We start from the raw sequence: 19,456 nt of genomic DNA on the forward strand, positions 1-19,456 counted from the left end.
GCTCAGGTGTGCATTTTGGGTTCCAATCTGGTGTACTATGATCTATTCTGATGGCCCTTCTGCAATGTGCATCACGACTAAGACATGTCTATTCTTATTTACTCTGCTTTGTCTGCTCACTTTATTTCTCTGTCCTGGCACTCCTGTCTCTCTATTGGGACAATTTACTTCCAGGTCCTTGGCTCACGTTCGTTTGGGGGGGAAAAAAAAAAGACATTCCTTAACTCCTTGTTTGCTGGTTTCAGATCTCTACCCACATGTCCCCCAGTTCTAAGGTCCCAGCAGTACATTCTTCTGTCAACACTCCCTATAAAAACATCATTTACTATTTTTCTAAAGCATACAAACTTCAAGCGGTATAATTTAGTTTCTTCAAAGCTAATACTGAGACAACCTTTTATCCAAACTCAAAGGAATGTGAGATTCTTAGACCCCTCCAGGGAACAGGAGATTCCTTTCAGAGTTTTTATTTATTGTTCACCCCACTTTCACTTCCAATATTACTTTAGATCAACCCCTTCTCTTTGATAGTTTATGAGAATTACTCTCTGAACTGTGAAATATGGATGTTTTTGTTAGGGCTGTTTATTTAAAAAGAGGCTACCTACTCACCAGGAGACTATCCCTTTCTCTAGCTCTTGGGTAGTTTTTATTAATATTTGAAGAAAGATTTAAAGTCCTAAAAATCCATATCCTTATTTGTTTACTTCTCAAGCCCCAAGGTTAAAGAAATACACTTTTCAAAGACTGTAAGTTACTAAAGAATTGGACATTTAAAGGCAAAAGGTTTTGAAGATACTCAGAATTTGTGTCTAAAATACTTTACATCTATTTAGCAAAAAAATATATATATAAGTCATATCAGACAGGATCAGATGACACCTGACCGATGCGGCCACTCACCGCCGGTCCCGGCAGGCCGGGCATGCCCCGCTCTCCGCGCTGCCCCGGCATGCCCACAACGCCCCTCTGCCCGGTGGTTCCCGCGGGGCCCGGGGGGCCATCTGGACCCTGATTTTGAGGATAAACTATAATTAGAAATTCTCCAGGGTGAAACTATATGCAAGAACTTGACAAGACATCATACCTTTATCGTTCTTCTTTGGTATAAGAAAAAGTTCTCTGTGTCATAAGACCATACTGTATATAAGTGATCATAATTTATAATTCACACAGAACCTTTAACATTATTTAGAAGCAAAAATAGTTTAGCCATTGGAAAAAAAACTTGAAGATTAATATGAATATTGACGGAATAAAAGAGGTAACTATTCAGGCACATATTACTCTTCTTTCTAAAAAGACACATTTAAAAAGAGAAAATGATATGATTTTATCTAAACACATTGATGTTTAGAGATATTTGGATATTAAAATAGTATGCTTTATAAAAACTGTCTTCATGTAGTATAGATACATAAGAAAGCGTGTTTTCTTGTTTAGATTTTGAATACCATATCCATTACTGTCATATGTATTTTTATGTTTACACATATACTTTTTCCTCAAGCAGAGAATTTAAAATTAAAAAACCTATAAGGTATAAAGATTTATGAAAGTTCCCAGGATAACGTATAAATAGTTTCTTTGTTAAAGTAATTATTATGGATTTCCATTAGCAAATATCTCAGTTAGAGGTGGTCTAGAACAAAGATGCCACACTTACAGGTTGCCCATCTTCTCCTGGGTCCCCTTTGTCTCCTGGGCCACCGGGGGGGCCAGCCGGTCCTCGATCTCCCACTCGCCCATGAGAGCCAGGGTCCCCACGAAGACCTGGAGGTCCCTCCTTCCCAGGTTCCCCTAAGGGCCCCGCAGGCCCTGGAGCTCCCTAATGTAACACAGAAAGAAATCCAGGAAGGCGAAGTGGAAGCCTCACTGGAGGAAATGAGGCAGTGGTCTGTGCCTCAGAGGCAGCTTCCATTTTTCCTGCTAGATAATCGGTCATTCAGAGGATTTCAACAAAGTTAAGGAAAACACAGCTGCAGATTCATTCCCCAGAAGACAATCTAGATTAATTGCAGAGAATTACCTTCCAACCAATGTTAAAACTGTGCTGAAATTAACTTGAATTTTCAAACTTCCTAAGGCTCTGATCCAACAATAAATATATAACATTTTATTTTGTCTAATCTGATCTTACAAAGAAAGAATAACATTTATTAAACAAAGTTTCAGAGATGCTTCCTAACTTAAGGAAATGATTATTAGCACACAATACTGCTAGTATTTAGTAATCATATGGAATTGATAGTCAAATACTGGGGCTAAAAAAGACTTCCAAATTAAGTTCTTCCAAAAAACATTGGGTGACATTTCTTTGACAACGTACCAGTATGAATTATCAAGATAAGCATTGTTCATATGGGAAAACAAATCTTTCATGGATAAATTAAAAAGTAAAAAATAAGAATATATGCTTATTTATCTATATATTTATCTGTCTGTCTGTGTATAGTTTCATGTGTGTGTAATCACTCCTCTATCAATAATTTGAAGTACTGTATTAACTTACAACAGGGCCTGGTGGTCCAACTCTGCCGGCAGAACCAGGAAAACCTGTAGCACCCTAGAAATATAATATCATATAAAGCGATTTTAAAATAACAATGAATTATATATGCTTTCTGGCATCAATTTATTCACAGGGATACTTGGGCCTTTAGATTCTCTTTCTTATTGTGACATATATTGGCATATATGTTACATATATGACATATATACATATATATTCTTGTATCCTACGTTTTTGAGAGTGGGTTTAAATTAATTGGTAGGAAGGGCACTGTTTTTCTCTTTCTACTCTCCATTTATCTTGAACATATACAACTATGTTTCAGGCAAGTGTTAATATTTTACATAAGAGAATGATATAAAGTACTTTAACATTATTCATTACCTCTTCTGTAGGTCATATATTATTTATATTACATAGGAGGCTGTTGGGCCTCCAAGACTGTGAAACAAATTTTAACCCAGATCTCCACCTACATTAAATACCCTTTCCACTCCGGAGCAGTCATACGCATAAAAAATTGTTGTTGGAGCTTCAGATTAATTTTAAAATATCCACAAAGCACAAGATATCTTAACTAACTGTGTGTGATTCCCTGAGCTTCAAACCAACTTACAGGCGGACCCTGAGTCCCTCGACCCCCTTTCAGTCCAGGAACACCATTAGGACCCTGAATGGAAAGAAACAAACAGAAGATCACTGTAGTAAAGCAAAAAGACTAAACACAAGGTGTAAGCACTGGGCACTGGCCGCGAGCTGTGTTGCTTTTTCTTCTCTCCTTTTGGCTTACGTGAGGGCCTGGGGATCCTGCGAGACCTTGCGGTCCAGGGGAGCCAGCGTCCCCCTTCTGCCCTGGCTCTCCGGGTTCACCTTTTACTCCAGGCTGCCCATCAGGACCCTATGTCAATTATACAAATAAGTAATTGACAGACTTATAACAATTGTTACTGATTATAACAAGTACAGGCAAATTATTTCACAGTGATTATTATAAACACATAATTTAATCATCTCTTATAAAATGATGTTTTGTAATCAGTACTGCAGCATAGAAGGAAAAAACATGGCCTGATGAGATCTTTAAAGATGGTCTGAAAAATGCCATCCCATCATATTTTTATTACAACAAATAGATATAGCATTTGAAGTTTTGTAAACTCATCCATTTTTTTGTGCTAGTCAAAGAAAATATATTGAAAATGAGAATATTGCCTAGGAAACAGTAAGCTTTCCAGAATCTTTAATATACCTTCAAAGCCCATGCTCTAACAAAGGAGTGTTCATTGTAAATAAGAGATATCTGAAAGTTGTACCTGGGGTCCAGCAAAACCAACAGCGCCAGTTGGGCCATTTTCACCACGAGAACCCTAGGAGAAGACAAAGATTATTACAGCTTTCACACCTTATTATAAACAGTAATGATATTTAAAAATACAGTTATATAAATTGGGACTATCTTGAAATTATAGATAGAAGAATCAGACATATTGCTTGAGGAAGACTCTTAAGAATAATAGAGATATAAGGACCATAGAATAAAATTCCAAGGTTTAAAGATACAAAGAAGTCTCATAATTATTTAGTTAATGAGCTGCTTACTTAGACTTACTAGATTGCATCAAAACAGTATGCTAATAATTTTTTTAATTTAATGAGAAAAAAGTTGAAAACCAGAAAGTTATAATAACCTAATTTAACTGGCATGGTTTTATATAAGTGTCAAGACAAAATGAAGAATTGTTTTACTGCTTAATGTCATACTAAGACCATCAAAATACTGTCACTTACAGGATTGCCACGGGAGCCAGGAGGGCCCACTAAACCTCGAGGACCAGGTTCACCCTAGAAAACAGATTTTAGATGGTTGTTGTCTGAAACACTAGCAAAACGACACAACTGCAAGACGTTGGGTACTGTATGCAGGGCAAATGGTGGGGAAAACTCTGAGATGATCTAGCCCAACTGTCATATTTTATGAAAGAGAAAACATCATGGAAAAAAGCCTACATCCAGACGTCATGATTCTGAGTCCACAAAATAACTTATTACATTACCTTTTCTCCAGTAGGACCTGCAGGACCTGGGGGTCCCAGGGGACCTGGAAGACCCTGTCAATTAACAGAACATAAGATATTGAGAGAAAGAATGGACATAAGTCTCCATATTTAAACAAACAGAGACAATTTTCTTATAGTGTGGCTTTTTTTGCAAAATATTACCTAAAATAAATAACATAATCTGTATATTCTCAAGATTTTTGTATCTAGCCTAAAACAATTTCCACTAGATTTTCTCCACAGAACATTTTGATCTCATTCACCAATTCAACCTATCCAAATATAACAATCTTCAAACATTAGTTCTAAACTAATGCTCTCCTTTACCAGTGTCTCCCTGCTTCTATCCTATTTAATTTTGCAAATATCTACTTGAAATTTGAGTATAGATTGACAGGAGACTTTTTCTTTTGTACAGAATACTATATTCTTACATTATAATACACTAGCAAAATATCACTCTTTCTATTTCAAGAAAGTGAAGTTATGCTAAAGCATTCAGTTTTCTACATTCTCCTGAGATGAAAGGAGTGCCACTCCCCAGCCAAACTGAGGGATAAGGTTCTGTGCCCAGTGCATAGGGCAGCTACCATGTAGGGATACAAACTGGGTCTTCGCTATACGCAGTCACACTATTTAAACTACTAGAGTATATTGTGATTCTTTCTAAAACAAGTTTTCTCTCTGATATTTGTGCCTTTCCTCTTCATATGGGGCCCAAATATTCTTTTGTCATTTAATTTCTGTATGTACAACTGAAGGATCTTAAGGAACAAAAATGACTTCTCAATTTTATATTTTTGACAAGAACATGAGGAAACTATAATATTAAGTTCTCTGAATCTATAATGGCATAATATTCTTCCAATAATTTGCCTAATGCGCTTCCTTAAAGCATCTCATGAAATATATGGGTTAAATTTAGACTTTTTTAATGCAGAGAAAACATTTTATTCATTTTTTCCTTTACTATGAGATTTTAGCAAATTCTCTGCTCCTTCCCTAAAAAAAAACCCACATTGCCTTCACTAAAAATCAAGTAGTTATTGCTAATGTCTTGATCCTATTACATTGCATTTTCAAAGTAGTTCATAAGAACAATAAATATGCATTTCAGATTCCCACTTACAATAAAATATCAATGCATCACTCCTTCAAATAGCACTGCACTACTTCCCATGTACTGCATACCATCATGACATAAAATGCAAGCACTATAGCAGATTTCTTTGAAATATTATAGCAAATATTAGACCTAATTAAAAGGCAAGAGACATTTTGTGTCCATAACTGGTTAAAGTAAGTGATTAGTTTTTCAGAAAAAAGAAAAAGGGTTAATTGCCACTAAGGCTAAATCTTTTTTATACATTTTCTAACCAAAAACTGATATTATCAATATATTAACAGTAGCTTTTTGTACAGAATCAATATATTAACAGTGACTTAATGTGGTGTCTTTTTTTTATTTACATAATTGCTTTTGCCAGAGTACAACAGGGCAATTAACAGCAAACCATGTCTTCAAGAACTATTCCAGGAAAAGGTGAACATCTGAGCAACTGCCTACCTGCTATTACATGAGAGAATCATTCACATCTAAAGATACATTGCCAATCTGACTGTCTGATTTTCTTAAAATAGCAAGTGTATTCTATATTTGAGGACCCAAAGCTTGTTAAACATCAATTCCTGATATAACATGAAACGATGCTTTGGGATCAAGCATCTTTCTTTACATTTCACTCATTCAGCCTCTTTATTGATGAAAGCATTAATAATGATTCATCATGAAGTAGTTTTCTCATCCTTAAGATCCAGTGTACTGAGACACATTTATCACAATTTTGACTACTATACAAAGTTCTACCTGCCTGAACTGGAATTAAGTCTAGAACAGCCTATTAAGTTACCATTTTAATAGAAATAAACATTGCATATGAAATTAAAAAGATTATAGAGAAAGATAAAAGAGGGTCCCACCGCTTAATGCAGTGATCTCTCACAAGTCTCTCAATGATGAATTTACTTTTTGGCTGCCCTAATTCAAGGTAAGCAAAATGAGTATCCATGGTTCATTAACATCAAATCTCAGATTTTATCACTCTCCAAGTCCTGACCACCATGGTAACATTACAAACTTTATTTTGGAAAGTCCAGGCAAATTCATATGATAATGATACTGTTGATTCCTAGCCTGCAGGAAAAGGAATGATTTCACTTACTCTTGCTCCATCATTTCCAGCTGTGCCTTCGGCACCTTTCTCTCCTATGCCACCCTGGGAAAACACAAAACACCATTCATTCATTCTGTTGTCTTCTTCCCACACTTCCATGGAAGCTTCCTAAATAAATATTTATCTCCTATGTTCATAGTTTTATCCCCTTGAACTTAGAACAATGCCTGGCACTGTACATTCTCTCAGTAAATATATATTAAGAAAATGAATGACTCATGACTCAGGATGGTAGAAGTAAAAGCTTGCCTAGGAAATCATCATCAATAGAAAATCTAAATGAATGAAGTTAAAAAAACAGACTTACTCTGTCACCTTTGGGGCCAGGAGTTCCTGCAATCCCTCTTTCTCCTGGCATACCTTGAAGACCTGGGGGGCCTGTATCTCCAGGGGTCCCCGTTGGTCCCGGACTGCCCTAAAATGGACAAACAATAAGTGAGATGACCTAAGTATTCAGACTGAACTACATGGAATTACCATTTTGGTAGGTTGAAATAATAGGATCTCAAAGATTTCATGTGGTTTAATCTAGTACTTATATTCTGCATTTTTTTCCAAAGGAAAAATTGCCTCTGAGTTCATTAAAAAAATCAGACCTGCAATTTTGATTGCTCATTTATGTTTTCAACTTTTCTGTTTGGAAAAATTAAGTACTGATTCAAATAAAAATGATAGAGCTTCCTTTTTTGGGGGGCGGGGCATCATGTGATTCTAATAAAGAAAGAAGACATTACATTTTAGGAGTATTTCATTCTCTCTGTAATAAACCCTTGACATTAAGCTGGATTTCAGGCTCAGTCAGTGATTAAATGGAAGCAGATCTTATGCAACCACCCAGGAACCTTAAAGATGATAACGATTTCATGTTGCATAATCATGAGAAATTCTACTCCAAATGTTTGCACTGAAAGTAGATACCTTGTCTTCAACCAATGTTAAGATGACACCCAAAAATAAATAGTACTGATTTTTACCTTATGATGTATTGTATTTTTAGATTTCAGAAACAACATACTTTCATATGTTTTTGTAGGCAAAATTGTGGCACTCGAAAGAAGAAAAATGGAGCATTTGATTTGGAAATAGCTCCTAATAAATTATGTGATTTTCTATTTCTCATTTCTGCTTATTAATGGAAGTCATTAGTCAAATGTATATAAATAAATATTATAAATAGGTCTGAACATGAGAATGTATCATTATGTGTACTAAGCCATAAATCCCATCACAGAAGCAAGACTCCTTTTTAGCTGACTCTTTAGTGCGAAGAAAAAGCCTAATAGGTGCTTAGGTGCTTATTAAATATTTATTCAAGAAGAAAATTATATAATGAAATAACTTGGGAAAACCAGAGAAATAAATGCTAATACCATCATGTGTTTACTGAGCAGTAATTTTGGCATCCATTTTACACACTGCGCTCACTACCACACTTACTTTTGGACCATCAGGACCGTGTCCTCCAGCCATTCCCTTCTCACCAGGCAGTCCGGTTATTCCTGGCTCTCCTCGCTCCCCTGGATTTCCTCGTTCTCCCTAGCACGACATTGGAATGTCAAACAATCTCAGTGCTTAATCTAAAAATGGGTTAAAAATATTCCCGAAAATCTGAAAACAATGGCTTCTCCTGGGGAAACATTTAGAAATGAACAACTATTGAGGCTCAATTTTCTAATTTAGTGATAAGAAATAAGCTTGAAGTAAAGATATACAAGGCTTACAGCACAAAATGTTTCTCATAAGATTGGTTTTCATCAAGTAGAAGAACTTTAATGCTAACACAGCCCATTTTAAGATAAAAGGTGTTTTCTTTTTTTAAACTGAAACCAATGGAAGCAAAGTTAATAATAAAGGAGAAAATACTTACTCTAGGTCCCAATGGGCCAACTGCTCCAGGATCTCCAGGAACTCCCTATAAAATAAATTTTAAAAAACTGGAAGGAAAACTTTGAGCTAAATTTTATATATTTATTAGAAATCTTTCTAGATCATACACCTAATATTTTTTAATGTACTACTAGATGTCTGACTAAGCCTAAACTATTGAAGGCAGAAAAATGTGTATACTTTTATAAGTGAGAGGATATCACACACATTGGATGAAAACATTTTTCAAAAAAAATATTTATAACTGAATATTGATTTTTGGCAATATTTTTGGAAATATTGATTTTAGAGATAAAAATATATACTAAAAGCCTTTGCTTCCTAGTTAAATGTAAACAGTCTTTTAATAGAGGAAAATAAAATTAAAAACAATAAAGTGCTGATCTTCTGAATAGCACCAATTCAATGCAATTTAGTAAATATTTCTTAAACATATAATATGAACAACACCTCTACTACCAATTGTGGGTTCAAACTAGCAAAGCATGATTATATTAAAAGTTTCTTCTTAACTAAAGGAAAGTTTGTCATTTAAAACTTCTTCCTTTGATAAAGATATAATCACTGTATAAATAGGCCTCTGGCCTTATCCCTTGAAATGATTGTCTTCATTGTGGTGTGATCTTCCTAAAAGTCTAATCTAATAGTATTATCCCTACTTAAAAACCTCCCATTAGCTTCCCATTACTCTAATAATGAAAACAAATAGGACTCGAATTAGGACTCTCCATAATCTGACTCCTGATTCACCTGTACAGCCTCATCTCCACCCTGGAGCTGTACTCCACATTCCTGACTTATAGAACTTTTCTCGTTGCCTTAATTTGATCAGCAAGTCTTTGCACTTGCTGTGCCATTTCCTAGTGCACTTCACCTTTCCTCCTCCCTGCTTTCCATCATTCGTTCTTCGGATCTCATAAAAGATATTACTTTGTCCAGGAAACTTTTCCTAAACCCCCAAGTATGAATTAGTTACATCTTCTGAGTTTCTACACACAGTGCCTCTCTTAGCAGACCATTTAGAACTATTGTAACAGTCTTCCTACACTCTCTGTCTCCTGCTATATATAATATAATGTCAGGGCAAGTTCCATGCCTATCTTGTTCCATTGGTTAAGGCCAAGGCTAAGCAGAGCTAAGCACACAGCTCCCAGCAAATATTTATTGGATGGTTAAATGAATGAGCCACTAGGAGAAAAACAAATTAAATAATCTATGTGATTTTAAAATGATAAAAATAAAATAGTACCAGTTCATAACAGTTTATAAAGCTTCCAGTAAAATTCTACAGTATCATTAAAGATATAGTTAGTGATTAAGAACACAGCTTTGGGAAGCATTTGATCTGGGTTCAAATCACATGAGCTGTGTGACCTAGCATTTGTGTGCCTCTTTTTCCCTCATCTGTAAAATGGGCATAATAACAGTGCCTAGTACACAGGTATGTTCTGGAGATTAAAAGATATAGTATATGTAAAGTTAACAAGGACAAAGCCTCACACATAAGTGATATTATGAACCAGTGATTTTCAGTATTGCTATTATTTTTATTTGAAAATTTACCTGATCACCTGGCTTTCCACCTTCCCCAGGAGGCCCGGGAGGACCAGGAAGCCCCTAAAACAAATGGAAGAAAATAAAACTGTGACTTTGAAGAAGTTTAATAGGCCGCAAGTATTAACAGTTTTCCTTTTACAATTCATAAAGCCTCCATGACTAAATTTGCAAGCAAAAGATATTGTTTAAACACAAGTTAAGCAAAACAGACTGAGAAGCCTACATCTTCTAATGTTAACACAGCAGCTAGGTTACAGGTTTAGATCTCCATTCACAAACACTTAGCAAAAACCAAAAAAAGAAATAAAGAAATAAAGAAGAATATGACAGGAGGTTTTTCATATTGGTAAATTTTTAATGGCTCTGAAAATAATATATTAGGCTACTAGATTACTAATGGAAGTCAGTCTTAACAGTTTTTACCCCAAATTATGATTAGCCATGCTATTAAATAACCTACATATCGATATATTTAAATAAATCATAAAAATTTAACAAAATCTTTTAGACACTCTGCTAATAAAATTAGACAAACCCTAAAATAATTAAATAAACCTTATTGAGATATGAAGAACATTTTATAATTTTCAATTTGTTAATAGCTTTGGGTTTTAATCAGTTTTTCAGCTGAAATCTATTCTTTCTCTTGGAACAAAAAATGTTTGATTTTATTCAAATGTCTACCTTATTTACTAAAAGAGGGATGATTTGGAAATCTGTAAAATTTTCACCTCATTTTATCATATCTTTTTCTATTTTACAAATAGCATGAAAGTTAGTGGGAGAGGAAATGAAAGGCTGAATGAGCGCGTACCTGAAAGCCGGTGGGGCCCGGAGGGCCCTGCTCGCCTCTCTCCCCGGCTAGACCCTAAGTCACGGAAGAAAGAAAATCATGAAAATCCACAGCCAGATCTTTACACTTGCTGCCTGTTTGTGGGAACCACTAGAAGTATTTTTGTGCCTTTGTATTTCTTCTAATGACATGTTTTCTACTTTACCCGGATAATAAACTAGGATTAAGTCATCTAATGGTATTGCTTGAAGTCTCTGTTGGTGAGGAAACATCTAAAGCCAGCAGAGACTGATGACATGTGTTTATTTTTTTGATCCAAACAGAGAATGTCTGGAGCCAACCATAAAATTATGGGGAAATTGGATAAATTGGAGATGGGAAAATTTATTACTTTCATATATCTAAGCTGAAACAATATTTTCACGGCAGTTTATTTGTCATAAAAATTACTAATCAAACCTTCAAAACTAGAATAACTAAAGAAGACAAAGCTAACATTTTAATACATTTGGCATTCTAAGCAAATAAAATGCCAAAATATTCTGATAAACATTTCATTTGAAAGTCCTAAGCTAGGATTAAAGTATACCTCAAAGAAAATTATTCCTTTTTAGCCCTTCAAAAAAACCCTAGCTTAAATAAATGTCTATAAGACACATTATTAGAATAACATAGATCATACTCAGTACTTTTATATTTTTATAAAATACGGTATTAAATGTTCAATCAGATGCTATTTTCCTTAGTTGACATATTTTCCAACAGTAACATATAAAGATGAGGTAGCTTTCTCTGAGAATATTTTATGGTTTAAAATTAAGACACCAATCGTTCTATTTTTAAAAGGTAGAATAGGCCAGCTCAAGAATCAAAAGAAAAGATGTAACTGAAATTCTTCAATCTGAACTTATTTACTTCCCCCCAAACTTATCATAAGTAAAGTCTTGGACAAGCATCAATGAAAAATGTGGTATGAATATATTTTTGCTAAAAGATCACATACCGGGGGGCCCACAGGACCAGAAGGGCCAACTTCACCATCTTTTCCAGGAGCCCCCTAGAATCACACAGAGATAATTTGTGAGACGGGGACCGTGAAAATTTGGATAATTTCATGTTTTTTTCTTTAGCAGAAAATGTAGCTACCCTCTGTCCAGGAACACCAGCATTTCCTGCTTCTCCAGGTTTCCCAGGATCACCCTAAAAAATAAATAGAACAAATTTAAATTTCAATCAATTTGTTAGAAACGTGGCTGTTTCCGAGTGAGAACGATGATGACAAACATATCATACATTGTACTCACACTGCTACCTTTGGGGCCTGGAAGACCCATACTCCCAGGCTGCCCTCTGATTCCTATGGAGCCCGGAGGACCTGGCCGGCCGTCCTCCCCCGGAGCACCCTACAAAATTGATGGGAGCGATGTCAGTTTTATGTAAGTTCTCTCTAAATATCACATTACCCAAATTGTTACTTGCCTTTGCTTACTATAGAACTTATACATAAGTTATCTGACATTTTATCTTAGTGAATTCTTATTCGAGCAGTTGAGTATCTAAAAAAACTGTTAAAGTATTTTGACTATTTAGAACAGAGATTTTATCCTTATTCTATACACAAGCCTCCTCTTCATGTCTCCATACACTTTCATATAAGTAGAGGAAATCTTCTTCCCTTCTTTCATTTACTTTGGTTCATGGAAATAAAAAGCTGGGATTTGTATTTCACATTTGCAGTGTAAGAGAAGGGTCCAGAATACATAAGCTGTCAAAATACATACCTACTTATCTCTTAAATGTATCAAATTGGAAGTGATATCAAGAAATAAGAATGTTGCTATAAGGCAAATCTCACCAGTATTAAGAAAAACATCATTTCTACTTTTTCATTGATGTCAGGGAAGCAATTTTAATCTCAACATTTATTTCAATAAAATGTGACCAATTTTTGGTCAATTTGAAAATATGCAGATCTTAATTATTTGCTTCCAGGGGGCAGGGCTTTTAAAATATATAACATTATCAGCATCCACATGATCAAAAACATTAATCTCAAATCACACATCTATTAAGAAATATTAATGGTTATGAACATTGGTTTAAATTGCTTACCAACGGTCCAAGTTTTCCTTCAGGGCCTTGAACACCAGGATTTCCTGTCAGTCCCTGAAAATTAAAGTAATTGTTAGTTTTTAGCTGATCTATAACTGAAGATTTTAAAGAGTAAAAATAGCATTGTATTAATAGGATCCAGTTCTGCTTTGCAATGCCCACTCTCAGTAGGCTTAGTTTCCTCTAGAGACTCACAGGACCATCATGAGCCTCACCCCACTAATTTCAGAAGGACACAGGGCAGACAACACAGCAAGCCAACAGGGCAGCATTAGATGGGATTCTTCTTTGGGACGAGTCCTAACAGAAAGATCTGCAGGGGTACCCTCTAAGCCTCCTGCAATGGACAGGCCAGATGTGAGGGAATGAGTCCACGTGGCAGGTGCAGGTGCTTCCCTGGCTGAGAAATCTCACTTAACCACTATTTGTAACAGCACCTCCAACATAGTATACTGGTCCCAGCAAGGTAAACATTCAGGTATAAGTCCCCCAAAATCAGAAAAGCCAAAGCTATACTCCCACCAGGTTTGTATAATTTATTGATAGCCTTTCCAGTCCAGGCACAGTGTAAAATCAGGAGTCATTTTTGCTATAAGCAATGTTGACTGGTCACTCAGCTGGCATTCTGCCTTTATCAAATACCTAGGGACAAATATCTAAGCAAAGATGAACCCAATGTCAGTTTTCATGTAGAAAGAGAAAGGACTGTAGTAGAGTTTTACTCATAGATCTTAATCTGGGTTCAAGAGAAAGAATTTACCTTGAGCCAAAAGTATCTTTTCACCTAGCTCTTTGTATAATCCCTTTCTCTGCAAGAGGCATTTTTGGCCATTGAATACAAGGGTAATTCCAAAGTTGAAATAAAATTTCAAATAATATTTTGTTAAAATATTTATCAGAAATTCTCCCAGTCAAAAAAAAGTCAGACAAGTTGTTTATGGTCAAGTAAAAATTTATAAAAATTGACAAACTATTTTTTTCATGTAAAGTGATAAAATTATCAGTACACACCCCTTTGAAAAGGGAAGACTAGATGTTCCTGTGTTTTCTATACTTGATAAAAATAATAAACCAGTATTTAAAAAATATGAATGAATCAGGTTAAAACTATAAAAGCAAAGAAACGTTCCATGTTGTGAAAGCAAGCTAAATTTTTCAAACAATTAAAAAAACAAAACTACTCTCAATGAATTCTTAGGCTGTATTCTTACCCGAGCACCTGGGAGCCCTGGTTCGCCTGGGCGCCCTGGGTCCCCCTGGCCTCCTTTAGGTCCTGAAGAGCCTACAGGACCCCTCTCTCCTTGCGCGCCCTTTTCCAAAACAAAGAAGAACATGTCCGATAAAGAGTACAGGGAAACAAAAGTAAGTATATATAAAATTCTTGTTTTACAAATCAAAGTATTAATATAACATACAAATACTTTGTTGAAATAGTTACAAAGACTTCTTTGTAAACAATGTCACCTCACATTTTATTCTAATTTGGATTCCTTGTGGAACAGTGATTTTTCATCATTATATAACGAAAGTTGTGTTTAGAGACTCACTCCAATTATTTAGATGTGGGAAAAAAATACAGCATTTTGAAAGGGCCTAAATCTCCAGATAAAGAAAAAATAACACATCAGCTAAAAGAAAGGTCTGTGACCTTTTTTCATCTCAGGAATTTCCCTGACAAGTCCGAAAACAAGCTCCCATATACCTCCAACTATGGTCACCCTCCACCATGCAAATCTCTACAATGCAGAAATTGCACAAGAGGGATTTGGCATTAGGCCTAACCTCTGTGTCCAACTCTTTTTTGGATCTGGATCCACACAGGCCAAGGCTAAATCACCATGCTGGACGATGGTATCTTTTGGATACATGAATGTCAACATTGATGAAATAACCTCACCTTTGGTCCAGGTAAACCATCAGAGCCTGGAAAACCACGATTGCCCGGAGCACCCTACAAATGACAAAATTTGATTCTTAACAGTTGTTAGTATGTTGTAATTTTAAATTTTAAAATTTAAATCTTAAATTTTAAAGAACATATAAGTACCAAGCCAAAAAGTTATTCAAATCAAGAAATATTCTAACAATTCACTGTAAAGTCAAACATAAACTTATAGATATGAGAGGCAAAGAAATGGCATCATCTACCACAATCAAAATATCAGTAAGAAAGTATAGTCTTGTATGTGAAGCCCCGTGCATTTTCTGAAGTTCTATACAAATGGAAGGTGATTTCCTTTTGTATGGAAGGGAATGGTTGTCCCTTTCAGGCCTGTCTTCATTTCATTCTGGTCACAGCAACCTCTCATGAGCTTTAAAATCACTAAGCTCTTTTTGGCTTCCTGGCTTTGCTTTTGCTGGTTTCTCTGCTGAAAATGTTCTTCCTCCCAAGCTCTCTTGCTAGATCATGCTCATCTTCAGGTCTCAGCTAAAATGTCATCTTCTCTGAGAATCCTGTTTCCTAACCACCTAATCTAATGTCACACCACAGTCACATATTTGAAGTTACTCTCTACCACATCCCCCTGTTACTTCCTAAGTGACTCGAGGGCTGGGACCATAGCTTTCTTGTTCACTGATTTATCCCAACCACCAATATAACAATTTAGCTTAGCAAGCTATTCAGTCAATACTAGTTGAATGAATTAATAAACAATTATTAGTTGGCTCCTTTAATTCGCAGATTACCATATTGAACTGCATGTGCACTCTACCCACAAGCAATTCTCTTAAATTGTTCTAGTTTTCTTTGTTATCCCAGAATGTACTCCCGCAGAACTATAAGAATGTATTTTATTATTCAAATTTTACCCTCTCTCCCATCGGGCCAGGAGGACCAACTGTTCCTGGATCACCTCGGGGACCTCTTTTGCCTTCTTCACCAGGTGGGCCGATTGGACCTTGAATACCATGTGGCCCCTATTAAAAACGGAAGAATGGTTACCAGAAAAAGCCATTCAACAAATGGCTTATATCAAAAGATTCATTTAATGAAGTCAGTCATAAATTTTAACCTATATTATCTAGGCTATTTTCATCCAAAGTGATTAGAATTCTCATAGTTATTAATTTAAACACATTTTAAGCTGTCCACCTTCCACAATATACATGCTCTTCTTATCATTTAAAAAAATGAACACTTACTGGTTCCCCTTTTGGGCCAGCTTCTCCTTTGAAACCTGGAACTCCTGGGTCACCCTGAAATAAAAATGTCTTTAGTTTTAAGGATCAGGACACTTAGCCAGTCCAGACTGCTTTAATTAACAGTAATAATGGGTCTTGAAAATTTTCTAGAGCTGAATCAGTATTGTATAAGCAGCATATATACTCATTTTTAAATTTTGAAAATCTTACAGAATGTGTGAATTTTTATAAAATTCAATATAATTTGGTAGCAGTTTATTTATTTTAGGTTGACATTCATGATTTTTAAATATTGATTTTTACCATGCAGACTAAAATAATTATAACTATTTAGTTATTATTCCAATTTAGTTATTATTCTGAATCAGAACTAAACAAAGGCAACTTCTATAGAAAACTTACTTAGGGTTTACTTTAGAAAATAGACTTGTTTACCCAGATCAAAATAATTTTATACTTTTGTCCTATCTATTGAGAGTTTGACAACTTCAAATAAGGCACTTTGTCTTTGACTCCAAAGGGTTTTAGCATTTTGTTTTGTTCAGTGTTTTATGTATGTGTGTCTTCAAATACCGATTAGTTTGTGTTATAGGAACCAGATTGCTAAATTGAGAACATGATAAAATAAAATGTGAAATATCAACAACACTCATGTTTTAATAAACCTGTCACCAGCACTTAAAAAGGATTTATCACCACAACCAAATTACTTGGAACCAAATCCAAAATGTTTGTTTTAAGTAGTACTAAAAAAAAGGGTTTTTTTTATATATATCAAGATAAAACATATGTAAGCACAAGTTTTCAATCTGTTTATTTATTATGGGTTCATCACAATATCTTTCCCAGAAATTATTTCTATAAAACATGGAAACTCATTAAATATGAACAAGATGTTGAAATCTCTCTTCAAGTACCATATGATTTCACTTATATGTGGAATCTAATGAACAAAGTAAACTAACAAACAAAACAGAAACAGACTCAAAGATACAGAGACCAGACTGACAGCTGTCAGAGAGGTGGAGGATTGCAGGGCTAGGTGAAAAAGGTGAAGCAAACAAAAGGAAAAAATGAAAACCTCATAGACACAGACAACAGCATGGTGATTACCAGAAGGATAAAAAAAGTGGAGGGAGGTAGAAGAGGGTGTAGAGGGGATAAATGATGATAGGAGATTTGACTTGGGGTGAGGAACACACGATATAATATACAGTTGATGGATTATGGAATTGTACACCTGAAGCCTATATTAACCAATGTCACCCAATAAACTCAATAAAAAATGAAATTTTAAAAAGGAATAACTCTCAAGGAATAGCTGTTGAATCTATTTTTAGCCAAATCATCATTATAAATCCCCATTAAATCTCCACATTTCCCCACATTGGTTTGCAAATGCTTTTATAATGTTTATTATTCAATGACTCATAAAATTCTATGAGGTGGACCATGAAGTTATGACCTTATTATTTTAAATAAAAGAGCACTAAAATTCAACATAATGCAATAATGTTCCACTATGAATTTAAACATCAAAACTGTATGCTAACATTTGCTTTCACTTCACAAAGAATCCTATCTTCATTTGCCTCATTCAGATACGTCACATTATCTACATTTCATTGCATCTCATTAAATGTTATTTCTCTTGGTGACCTTAGTTTAATTACACTAATGGATAAAAGTTGTCTTAAAAGACATTACCGGTTGGCCTCGAATTCCCGGAGGTCCAGTGCTACCCTGAGGTCCTTGAGATCCAGGGGGTCCTGCCAAGCCCGGAGGACCAGAGGTACCTGGAGAACCCTATCAGAATGCAAGAGTTACATGATGAGCAGAGCCCTAGTTATAAGTCTACAGCCAATGTCCAAAGCACTGTGTTTACTTGAACTTGATGTAGCACAAATGCAATTGCTTACCGTTGGGCCTTTGGCACCAGGAGTACCATCAGTTCCCATAGCACCCTAAAAGATACATGAAAAGTTTATACAATATTAAGCCACATCTAGGGTGGTGTTCTCAGATGTCTACCCATCTTCCAAAAGGAGGCAGAAAAAAATCACAAAAAAAAATTGACTATCAATATATCATAAAAATCACTTTTATGATGTTTTCCATAAAATAGTCAAGATATGAATAATTTTCAAAGGAAATGTGGTTTCTCAAGAGTTGTAAACACTCATTCAGTAATCAAACAGGATATATTAAAAAGATAGCCTTTGCTCTGATTTATAAAACATGTTCAGCTTTCTGTGATGTTTCTTAAACATACTAGGAACTTACAGGAAGACCTTGAGAACCAACTGGACCTGGTGGCCCAGTTTCACCTCTTTGTCCCTGAGGACCTTCAGGGCCTCGTGCCCCAGTGGGACCTGCTTCTCCCTAAAGGTGTACAAAGGGAAATGCGATATGAAAAAAAACATGAACATGGTATGATTCAAAATGGATTACTTATTTGGAGTTTTACATTTTACACACAAACATTTTAGATGGTCAAGAGCACACATTGGTTTCCAGGGGACACGTGCCTAAGCTAGGAATGAACTCACCCTCCCACCCCTTCAGGTATAATGATGGCTGCCTCATTATTAAGAGCAGAGCAAAGTGATCAAGGGAACCTGATAGCTCTTTTTTCAACCCCAGAGTATGGCCCAGATTGTAAGTAAAATACAGGATGTTTACAGTTAAATTTTAATCCAAATAATCAACAACTAATTTTAGGTTAAGTATGTCCCATGAAATATTTGGGATATATTTATACTTAAATTCATTCTTCATTTAACTGAAATATGAGTTAAACTGGGTTTCTGTATTTTATCCAACATATTACGTAACTATATAGGCCTAATCTTAGAAGGACCGGGACCTGAAATTTTAGAACTAAAATTCTAAGCCTTAGGGAGCTCATTAGTATCAATAAAACATAAAATCTCTATTCAATTCCTATTACCCTGCAATAAAATGCAAAGAACTGGATGTGGAAGTTTCTTCTTTTTCCAGAGAGCCAGAGACCATGGAAAAACCTTATAGGTATAACAGAAACCTGACCAAAACAAGAACCCAGGAATTTTAAGCTGGGGACAGTGGTAGGATAGGGAAACAGTTTATGAGAGAAACAGTTTTGCTAGGTGTTTGACTTAAGCAGTTTTCAGTAGCCAAC

General features: G+C 35.3%; 1 protein-coding gene across 1 annotated transcript in view; it reads right to left on the reverse strand.

Moving 5' to 3' along the window:
- COL5A2 (collagen type V alpha 2 chain) overlaps positions 1-19,456 on the reverse strand; it is a 136,756-nt gene that overhangs the window by 15,586 nt on the left and 101,714 nt on the right. Inside the window, exons 19-43 of the mRNA XM_054562679.1 lie at positions 18,580-18,678; positions 18,216-18,260; positions 18,004-18,102; positions 16,297-16,350; positions 15,964-16,071; positions 15,050-15,103; positions 14,364-14,462; positions 13,153-13,206; positions 12,345-12,443; positions 12,187-12,240; positions 12,044-12,097; positions 11,062-11,115; positions 10,254-10,307; positions 8,671-8,715; positions 8,241-8,339; positions 7,111-7,218; positions 6,792-6,845; positions 4,567-4,620; positions 4,301-4,354; positions 3,826-3,879; positions 3,303-3,410; positions 3,129-3,182; positions 2,513-2,566; positions 1,667-1,828; positions 904-1,011 (exon numbers count right to left, since the gene is read on the reverse strand). Coding sequence (XP_054418654.1) covers positions 904-1,011; positions 1,667-1,828; positions 2,513-2,566; positions 3,129-3,182; positions 3,303-3,410; positions 3,826-3,879; positions 4,301-4,354; positions 4,567-4,620; positions 6,792-6,845; positions 7,111-7,218; positions 8,241-8,339; positions 8,671-8,715; positions 10,254-10,307; positions 11,062-11,115; positions 12,044-12,097; positions 12,187-12,240; positions 12,345-12,443; positions 13,153-13,206; positions 14,364-14,462; positions 15,050-15,103; positions 15,964-16,071; positions 16,297-16,350; positions 18,004-18,102; positions 18,216-18,260; positions 18,580-18,678 — 1,881 coding nt within the window. The remainder of the gene's footprint in view (positions 1-903; positions 1,012-1,666; positions 1,829-2,512; positions 2,567-3,128; positions 3,183-3,302; positions 3,411-3,825; positions 3,880-4,300; positions 4,355-4,566; positions 4,621-6,791; positions 6,846-7,110; positions 7,219-8,240; positions 8,340-8,670; positions 8,716-10,253; positions 10,308-11,061; positions 11,116-12,043; positions 12,098-12,186; positions 12,241-12,344; positions 12,444-13,152; positions 13,207-14,363; positions 14,463-15,049; positions 15,104-15,963; positions 16,072-16,296; positions 16,351-18,003; positions 18,103-18,215; positions 18,261-18,579; positions 18,679-19,456) is intronic.

This window comes from Pteronotus mesoamericanus, unplaced genomic scaffold (assembly GCF_021234165.1).
Source record: "Pteronotus mesoamericanus isolate MK-2021 breed Mesoamerican mustached bat unplaced genomic scaffold, CSHL_Meso_final scaffold_651, whole genome shotgun sequence".
Classification (NCBI taxonomy): domain Eukaryota; kingdom Metazoa; phylum Chordata; class Mammalia; order Chiroptera; family Mormoopidae; genus Pteronotus; species Pteronotus mesoamericanus.